Source organism: Cryptosporidium andersoni (assembly GCF_001865355.1).
Source record: "Cryptosporidium andersoni isolate 30847 chromosome Unknown contig_15, whole genome shotgun sequence".
Lineage (NCBI taxonomy): Eukaryota > Apicomplexa > Conoidasida > Eucoccidiorida > Cryptosporidiidae > Cryptosporidium > Cryptosporidium andersoni.
Window position 1 is genome coordinate 164,669 of NW_027122872.1, and position 10,029 is coordinate 174,697.

The 10,029-nt window shown below is 24.0% G+C and overlaps 5 protein-coding genes across 5 annotated transcripts; 2 read left to right on the top strand and 3 right to left on the bottom strand.

The window, feature by feature from the left end:
* Positions 1-26: 26 nt before the first annotated feature.
* Positions 27-2,255, bottom strand: cand_026820 (vesicle-fusing ATPase; the record flags this gene model as incomplete). The annotated part of the gene is made up of 1 exon (XM_067212910.1): positions 27-2,255. One exon carries the CDS (start codon positions 2,253-2,255, stop codon positions 27-29), a length of 2,229 nt encoding a protein of 742 aa, XP_067067457.1.
* Positions 2,256-2,433: 178 nt separating this feature from the next.
* On the top strand, positions 2,434-2,859 carry cand_026810 (uncharacterized protein; the record flags this gene model as incomplete). Its single annotated transcript, XM_067212909.1, has 1 exon — positions 2,434-2,859. The coding sequence occupies one exon, from the start codon at positions 2,434-2,436 to the stop codon at positions 2,857-2,859; it is 426 nt and encodes a 141-aa protein (XP_067067456.1).
* Positions 2,860-3,144: 285 nt separating this feature from the next.
* Positions 3,145-4,935, top strand: cand_026800 (uncharacterized protein; the record flags this gene model as incomplete). The annotated part of the gene is made up of 1 exon (XM_067212908.1): positions 3,145-4,935. The coding sequence occupies one exon, from the start codon at positions 3,145-3,147 to the stop codon at positions 4,933-4,935; it is 1,791 nt and encodes a 596-aa protein (XP_067067455.1).
* A 1,853-nt stretch (positions 4,936-6,788) lies between these two features.
* Positions 6,789-7,580, bottom strand: cand_026790 (uncharacterized protein; the record flags this gene model as incomplete). The annotated part of the gene is made up of 2 exons (XM_067212907.1): positions 6,789-7,376; positions 7,437-7,580. The coding sequence occupies 2 exons, from the start codon at positions 7,578-7,580 to the stop codon at positions 6,789-6,791; spliced, it is 732 nt and encodes a 243-aa protein (XP_067067454.1).
* A 618-nt stretch (positions 7,581-8,198) lies between these two features.
* On the bottom strand, positions 8,199-8,735 carry cand_026780 (high mobility group box domain-containing protein; the record flags this gene model as incomplete). Its single annotated transcript, XM_067212906.1, has 1 exon — positions 8,199-8,735. One exon carries the CDS (start codon positions 8,733-8,735, stop codon positions 8,199-8,201), a length of 537 nt encoding a protein of 178 aa, XP_067067453.1.
* Between the last annotated feature and the right edge of the window lie 1,294 nt (positions 8,736-10,029).

The window sequence follows — 10,029 nt, forward strand, 5'->3', positions numbered from 1 at the left end:
ATAAATTTCTAAATGATTTACTACATTTAGAAAATAATATCATTTAGATTTTCTAGAAAACTATTAGCAGTTATTGTCTCTTCTTTACAAGAGTGTTCCGTTACATCTAATGCAAAGATTAATTTCTTTATAGGATAGGATGAATGAAGAGACTGAGATACTTTCTGGATTTCATATTGTGGGAAATTATCATTTTGGTAGTAAGTTAGTACCTTTGGAACATCATTTGGTGGAACACAAGGAATCTCTAAAACCACACTAAATATATTTGATAGACCACAAGTACTGATAAATTGAAATTCTGATGTAGTTGCAATGATAAATAATTTCCTACTTTTTGGAGTAGTTTGTTTAATAAGTACCATTAAAGTTTGTAAAATAGAATTGGAGAATCTAGGACCAATAGGAGTATAATCTATAAGTCGTTCAATATCATCTAAAATTATACATGAAATATCACTTTTATAAGCATTATCAAATATTTTACTTAAAATCATTGATTTATTTAGCTCATTTAAACCAATAAATTGTGATGGGGTAATCAATTTCGTAAATGGAAATTCTGCAAAACTTGCAACATATGATGCTAAAGCAGACTTTCCAGCACCTCGTTCTCCATGTAACAAAATTGAAAGCGTATTTGTATTCTTATCAGTTTTTACTTGACTTGTAAGGCGTTCTAATAATTCCATTACATGTTGTGAATTTGCACCAAGTGTAATAATTCCACGTGGCATTAAAGAAAGTAATTCTTCTTCATTAATACCAAATGCAGGTTTTACTTCTTTTAAAGCTGCTATAAAATCATCACTACTTATTTGAATATTCTGAGTATCTACAGGCTTTGTAATATCTTCCATATCAATATGCCTTTGAAATGCAAAAGAAGTAGCAGCTCTAATTAATCCTTCAATCTCTGCACCTGAAAAATTCTTAGTTTTATCTGCTAACTCTAATAAACATACATCAGCTGCTAAACGATGATTTTCTCTCATTTGCTTCGTATGAATTTCTAATATTTCATGTCTACCACTTTTATTTGGTAATCCAATTTCAATATGAACTTCAAATCTTCCAGGTCTTAATAATGCCTCATCTATCAAATCAAGCCTATTTGTCATACCAATAAGTAAAATATTATTAATACTATTAACACCATCAATCTTACTTAAAAGTTGATTAACAATACTATCACTGACACCTGACCCAACACTATTACTTGTACCACGGCTTTTACATATTGCATCTATTTCATCTAAAATAATAATGTGAAGTGCAGAAAAATCTCCTTTTTGTCTATATTCTTCCTCAGCTTCATAAAAAAGATTTCGTATATTTTCTTCACTTTGCCCAACATATTTATTCAATATCTCTGGTCCATTCACAATCTTTGGTTCTCTTGCTTTCAATACTTTTGCTATTTGTCTTGCAATTAATGTTTTACCAGTTCCTGGAGGACCATATAATAACATACCCTTTACATGATGTATTCCTAATTCATTCAAAATCACAGGAGGAATAACCCTACTAGCAAAGGCTCTTCTAAATATAGTAGCAAATTCTTCATTTAAACCACCTATTCCTATATCATTGAAATTAAAATTATGATGAAATATTAATGGAGACATCTTGTTATCATTAGAAAATCTAACTTTCCCTGATGATGAACTAGTCAATTCAAAATTAGTTGAATTACCTACTAATCCATATTCAGAAAAATCAAATTTATCATCTTTATCACATTTTTGTAATAATTTTGATAATGGAATAATCTTCTTTACTGTTAATAAGAATAATAAATCTGTATCTTTATGATAAAATGGTATTAATTGTTGGGTAGTAAGTACTTGACCATTTAATTGTTCAATTAATCTAGGAATAAAGTCAATTTCTTTTAATATCAATGGTTTACTACATTCAACAAACATATCAATCTCTAAAACAATATTTCCTGCTAATTTATTTGCATTATTATAGCTAAATTCTGTAACAATAGATATATTTAATACCTCTCTTAATTCTATCCTTGCACTTTGTCGATGTAATCTATTTAGTGCAATTTCTCCATCAGATATTCTTTCATCAGCTTCTATATTAAGTATTAGATTTTTAACTGATACACGTAATTGATCATTATTCGATATACCAGGTAATGATTTTATTAATGATTTGTAAACATTCCAGCTAACATATGCAAAATTAGTTGAAGCTAATGCTTGTGCTGGTAAATTATTGGCTATCAGTTTCACTGACATTTGCTAAATTACTTTTAAAGATTATTTCCCACGCTGTTGCTAGTCATCTAATTTAAGCGCTACAATATTTAGTTATTTTGGTGGAAAAATATAGGTATAGACAAAAAGGGGGTTTTATTTTAAGAATATTCTTGTTAATTTTCTTTTTTTCCTATATATTTAATTAAAATGACAAGAAATGATTTCTAGTCAATTTTCTTCTTTAAGTGATCTTTTAGATCAACATGAATTTATCAAGGATTCGGAAAGGGAATGTAATATTAAAGGGATTGATATAATTGATATTGAAGATTATTGGTCTATATTAATTACTGATAGTCGTATTATTTTTCTTAAAGATGCAGTATTTAGTGATGATTATACAAAAGTACCTAGCTCTTTTGGAAAAGTATATTTTATATATATATCTTCTATAATTATTCATGCCATTGCTTCTCCTGGTGAATTAGATCCTTGTTTTCCTTGTTTATATTTTCAGATAGAAGATAATGTAGATATAGATAAAGTTGTTGAAGTAAAGATATTTTTAAAAGATATAGAACGTGTAAGGAGATTATTTAACATTATATGTGAATTATCTGCTTTATCAATTATTGAATCTTAAATTATTCAAATAAAATTACTATATATGTATTATATATATGAGATGGATTTATGAATTATAAACTTTTTTTCTAATAGATATTACTTTCTAAGAATCTTAGAAACTAAATAACATCAATGCAGCACGACGCGCGTGTGATCTTCAAAGGAAACTAAAAGTAAGATTTGTTATATTACCTAGAGAGAATCTTTTTAATATAATTTTACTTATATTAAATAAGATCTCTTTGAAGTTAATTGTTTAATACTAAGGGATTCTTTTTCTTTAAATACTCTTATTTTAATTATGTTAGATAATTATTTCTTAATACTATGGAAATATATTAATATAGGAATACTTGTTATATTAAGTCATGAGTCTATAATAAATTATGTGGGGATATCTTTTATATGTAATGGGGAAATTTCAATATCTGATACTTTACAATTAAAATATAATACAGATTCTTACAGTAGTATAACCTCTCCAACTTTATCTTCAATAGAATATGATAAATCAGATACAAGTTCTAATTGTATGGATGATAATCTTAATAATCTAAATGTACTTGTAAACAGATTAGATATTCCAATTCATAAAAATAAATATCCTAATACATTTAAATCAAATAAATATATTTCATTTAATACAATTGAAGAACATTCAAATGATGATGTAGATATTACAAATGTATTCAATAATTTAATGGAAGAAAATCTTATGAAAGGAAATCAACTTAAATATGTAGATAATATGAAAAATTATAATATTAGAACTCCAAAATATCAATTAGCTCATGGAGCATCTTATAAAAAGGAATATGATAAATATCTTAAAAAAGATAAATTTATTGTTCTTATTATTACACTTAAACCTTTTTTTACTGATAATTATAATACTGTTGTTAATCCAAATATTACCTTAAAAGTTGATAATAATATAAAAATTAATTTACTTATAAAAAAAGTTGAAGATCTTTTTAAAAGATTTTTTTCAAATTATAGAATTATAGAAATTATACATATAAGAAGTCATCTAATTCTATCAGATATACCTCCATATATTAAAATTAATAGTATTGGAATAAAAAATGGAGATAAGATATTAATAATGTATAAGGATATTAGTGAAGATTTATTACTTAATGAGAATATATCACTTGAAGAAAATATGTCAATTGATGAAGATAACTTGAGGAATGAATCACCATTAACACCAATTATAGAATTAGAATCAGATAATATAAATAATGATATTACTCAATCATTAGAATATCCTCAATTGGATGAAGATAAAAATGAAATAATAAATGAACAAGAATTAATATTAGATAATAATACTATATCTAATTCTGAAATATATATACAAAATTACACAACAAATAATAATATACAATCTCAATGTTTTTATATACTATATATTGAAGGTCTAGATTCTTTAAAGTCATTCAATAAATCAAACCTTCTTAATAAAGAGATAATTAGATTTCAGGAAGACAATAATTGTACATTGAAGGGACTTTTGCAAATTTCAAAGGCTGTGATTGAGAAGATAAATACAAATTTTGATATATTAGAACTACGCCATTTAAAAACAAAACAAGATTTACTTATTCATAAAGATCTCTCTATTATACTATCAGATATTGGAGTACAAAAAGGTGATGAGATATCTGCAATTATATTTGATAGAAGTATTCTGATCCCAACTTCTAGATTAGAAAAAATAAATCAAATAAATATTAAAGATAACCAATTAAACAAAAATGAGAAATTAATTAATAAAGAAAACAGAATATTTTCTTTAATAGTATATATTCGAAATCCTAAATTTAATAGAAATTATTCAAGAGGACTATTTAATAATACTACAGATTTGAATTTAAAATTTTATAAACATTTAAAACTATATTTAAATAATCATATCACCGTTAGAAATCTTATAAAGAAAGTTATTATGTATCTTAAATTTCCTATTCAAGTCCATTCTTTATTAATATGTGGAGATTCATTTGTAGATACATCAATTGATATTCCTATATCTTTATTACCAACTAGTATTTGTAATTTAAATATTGAGGAAATTAGATCTAAATAAATTATCAATTTTTAATGATAATATTAATTGAATTTATAATGAATTTATCTAATAATAAAGTAATCTAGATACCCTATATCAATTCAATTATTAACTTTTTTTTTTTTTTTTTCTTTTTAAAAGGAACACAACATATTCACACATTCATAATATGGTGCCGAATATCCATATTTTCTACAACCTCTTATACAAGTATCTTTTTGTAAATTGTTCACATTGTGTAATATAATTAACAGGAATAGAAGTCCGTCCAATACCAACTAGGCTATGCTTATCACATCGTGTTGTACAAGGCACGGACAAAATATAAACTTAGAATTAATCCAAATGGACTAGGACCACCAAATATATAATTACCAAGTATTGCTCCAGTAGTAGTTAATGAAAATGGAGTAATAAAAGGAGAAATATCAAATTGTAACTTCTTGCTGGTAATGTAAGAACTTCATAACCTAATACCATAATGCAAATAGCAATTATTAAATCTGTCAATTCAATATTTTGTTTTCTAATTTCCTCAACTACTTTATAGTAATTTTTTTGGATATTATATAATTCTACATGATCTTATAAACTAAAATAATAATTAACTAAGTTTGTTGAATTACATGCAGCTTCTGTTTCAATAAAAGTCATAATTGATTTACAAAATTTCTAAATTTAAGAATAAATCACATATTAGAGTATCGGGTATAATGAAAAAAAACTTTTTTTTTTTCTTAACTTACTAGTTCTGGTGCAAGATTTAGGCCTAGTACTGAAACTTTACTGCATTCACCTTTAATAAAATCTATTGTAGATTTTATCATTTATGTTTCATTTTTCTAAAATAAATTAATATTATAATAAATAATTAATAAATGTATATTGATAGCAAACATACATAATTAAATAAATTTTCCATATAAGCTGTTCTGTGTTCTAATAAATCTGATCCTGAGGTATTTCTCCATTCTAATAGATTTGATACTAAATTATTGTTATACTCTAATGAATTGATATTGAGATATTTAATTTATTTACTTCTATTTTTATTCTATAATTAGACAACTTTTTAATAGATATAATTCTCCATATCTGGTATAATAATATTTTGAGTAATACATTTTATTGTAAATAAACCAGTAATAGTTATTATAAGTAATAAATTCATTCTTTAATTAAAAATTTTGAGTTATTTATTTTTTATCTAAAAGGAAAAAAGGGATAAATAAAAAATATGATATTAGATGGGTTCAAAATTAAAATATTGCAAGAAAGTACTTGTATACCTAATATTTTAGAGGTTTAAGATCCTTTATGATATTATAGATTTATATTCTAAATATGAATTATTTAATAACTATCCTATTCATATTTTCAATATATTTTATTTGATAGTATTAACAAATAGTGTAATTAGTCTGTAGTTGTTGCTAATGAAATCTTAAAATCAAGAAAAAGTAAAATATCTTATTATTTAAATATTATTGAATAGTTCATTATTAAAAAAATATATCTTAATAATTCCTATCTTTATTAAATATATTATTAGAAATATATTATAAATTAAAGAAGTTTATATTTGAAAGTATATTTTAAATATAAATATTTATTAATTCTGATATTTATTAAAACTTAATAAAACTTATATAAAGTTTAAATTCAATATATTGTATTATTATTATTAGTATGAAAAATATTTTATATTCAATATTATTATCTAAAAAAAAAGTTCTATTTTTGAAATATAAAGGTGTTTAAATTAAATTCTCTTAGCTAGTTAAATTCAAAATCATCGATTTTTCTTTCTTTCTCTTATTAAATTTATATTTAAGAAAATTACATGAAGCAGTAATTAAGTTGCTCTAATATTAACACATAAGATCCATACATCTATTGTATGATAGTGGACAGCCAAAATGTTTACATCCCCTAATACAGGCATGTTTAGCAAAGTTTTGACAGTATGGTAGACATAATTGTGGAACAGTTACTCTACCAGTACCAATACCTGCTCTTCCTTCACAAATTGCACTACATGTTCGTAAAAAATACAATGATAATAGTGTGCTACATGAAGAAAAGTGTTGAGCAAAAAAATCTCCTTCTGATAGTAGTGATGATGATGTAGATAATCCAGCTGCAAATGTTGGAATACCAAAATGGTTTAGAAATCCCGATAATTGTAAATTTCTATCATCTTGGTGTATTTCTGTATTATTAAGTTTTTCTGTAATATCTTCTCCTTTATCTATTGAACTAAGACTAAATTTAACACAATTATAAATTAAATTATCATCAATCCATGTTTCATTTTTGGCTATAGCATAAATTAAGTCACATTCTTTATATTGTCTTTCTAATATTTCAATGTCATTTATATCTTCATTATATAATTTCTGAGCAAGTAAACAAATTTCCTTAGAAATTGCTATTGATAATATATGGGGGCAACATTTCTAATAGTAATAAATTGATATATAAAATATTTTATAGAAGTTATTAATAAATTCCCCTACCTTTATTGAATCATTACCTCTATTTACAGCAGTCTTGCATTTGTGTACCACAAAATCTTGAAATAGTTGTCCATTTAACTGTATAAAGTTATAGAATACTATTAAAAGAATTGTATATACTGCTTTGGTATTTAAATAATACATGACAAAATCCTAATCACTTAATTAAAGGACATGCAACTAATGTAGTAGAATTGAGATACATCATATAATACGTCCTGCATGCATGTATCCAAAAATGAACTTTTTGAGAAGTTGTGTTTAATTTCAACTATCCCATATATATATAAATATTTTTTTTTAATTAAAAAAAAAGGTTAACAAGAGACCAATTATACTAATGGAGTTATATAATTAACAGATTAATTACTATTTTATTATAAATTAGACTATAAAATTAGTAGTAAGATTTAATTAGATTGTTAATAACTATGGGCGCCAAAGTGGTACTTAAATTTAAATGACACCAGTCTAAAAGCGATGTATTTACCTGTAAAAATGATGGGTCTTTATTTCATTGTATTAGATCTCAAATTGATTAATAAGCGATATTAGCAAAATACTTTATATTCTAAATCTTATATAATAAGTTATCAATAAAATTGTGATATCTTTAAATAAGTATGGCAAATATTAATAACCACAATTTAAATATACATGCTAGAAAGAAAAATGAAGGAAAGTCTGAAGAATTATATAATCCTTCTAAGTACCAATTTTGTAATAAATATAATTACTGAAGTATATAAATTATATATATATTTACCATCCAGTCATACTTGTAGAACTAAAAGATTGAATTTGTTGTTGTGCTGATGGAGAAGGTCCTACAGGAGATGGTCCTGATGCCCTATATGCAGCCATTTCTGCTAAATATTTTTGTTTGAATTCTTGAGCCTTACGTTCCCAAGGGCCTTTTTCTTGTTCTGGTAAATTATTCCACATTTCTGCTAAATCTTTCATTTGTAGGGCACGATTTGGATCATTCTCACGTACTTTTTGTCGAATATGTTCACACCATAATGTATATGCTGTATGTGGTCTCTTAGGTTTATTAGGGTCATCAGAAGTCCTTAATGTCCTCTTTGATTTCTGTTGCATAAGAATTCTTGGTTTCCAAATTTTACCTGTCCTTGCTGCAACACTTGTTGCCAGGTCAACAAAAAAGTCTGCAAATTCACAAAGGATATCAACTAAAATAGCATCTGTTGCACCTGAATTTACGGTAGGTGACATGCTATTAGGTTGTGGCACAGAAAGTCCTGATAGGCTGCCTGCCATAGGTATTGGATTTGACATCTTCCAGTTATCTACTTTTTTATTATTGTAAAAAAAACAAAAAATATTAATAGCAGCTACCTAATCCTCTTTTTTTTTTTTAATTTACTCCAAACTTACAGAAAATTGGTATTTGCACAAATATATAATGTATAATAATATTGCTATTATTTAAAATAGTCCATATATGACAATATCGTAACTGATAATTGACTACATCTTATATTTAAAAAGACATAGGCAGCTATCCAGAGACAATGCCAGACTAGATACTGTTTACAAACCCGCTAAAAATTATTTAGTGTGCATACGTATTAATAATGTCTTGCAATAAAGATAAACTCAAATAGAATAATAATAAACAAAGATTATTTAGGATCTTTTTTTTTCTTTTTTCTCTATGAATATTCCTTAAATATTGTAAATTATTATATTTAATATTTGCAATAAGTAATTCCCCTTAAGATATTATTATTAAGAGCGTGATATTTTAATATCTTATAATTTCGTAATTTAACTAAAATATTACATTATAATAATTAAGTCTTATATTCATTATATAATTAAATTAACTCAATAATATTCTTAATATTAACAATATAATTAGATGGTAAATAAATTATTGTGATCTTTTAATTAATGATATTCTTAATATAAAAATATCTCTATTATTTGAAATATTTCATTAACTAAATTATATTAAGTTATATTTCAATAAAAGAAAAATTCAATATTATTATTTCTAATTATTAAGTAATTAGTTAGTATTATAAGATATAATAATAATAGTTAATATTGATTATATAATTAGTAATTTTAAAAGTGTAAAGGTTATTAAAAGAGAATTATTTTAATAATATATTTGATTTTTATATATTATTATATCTCATTTATTTTTATAATTTTACTTTATATTAAATTTTATTTAATAATATAATCTCTTAATATTACTTTGTATGAATTAATAGATAATAGGCAAATAAAGATAAAATAGAAATACAACTAGTTATTTTAAAATAAGAACATAATTTTCTTATTATTATATTATCTTGAATAAGTATTACGAAGTAAATATTTGATAATAGTATTAAATAATTTATTAGTAGATTGATAATATTTAAAGATTTATAATATATTATATGTAATTATTTAACATATATTTAATTTTCTTATTTCTCTTTGTAGTTTCTTAATAAAGTAGTTAAAATAGTTCATTTAATAATTTACTTCGGTAATAATGTTCCCACTCTGATGATATAGATCAATTATTGACTATTGAAGAGATGAGAAGAGGGGGGGGGGGAAAAAAGAAAAG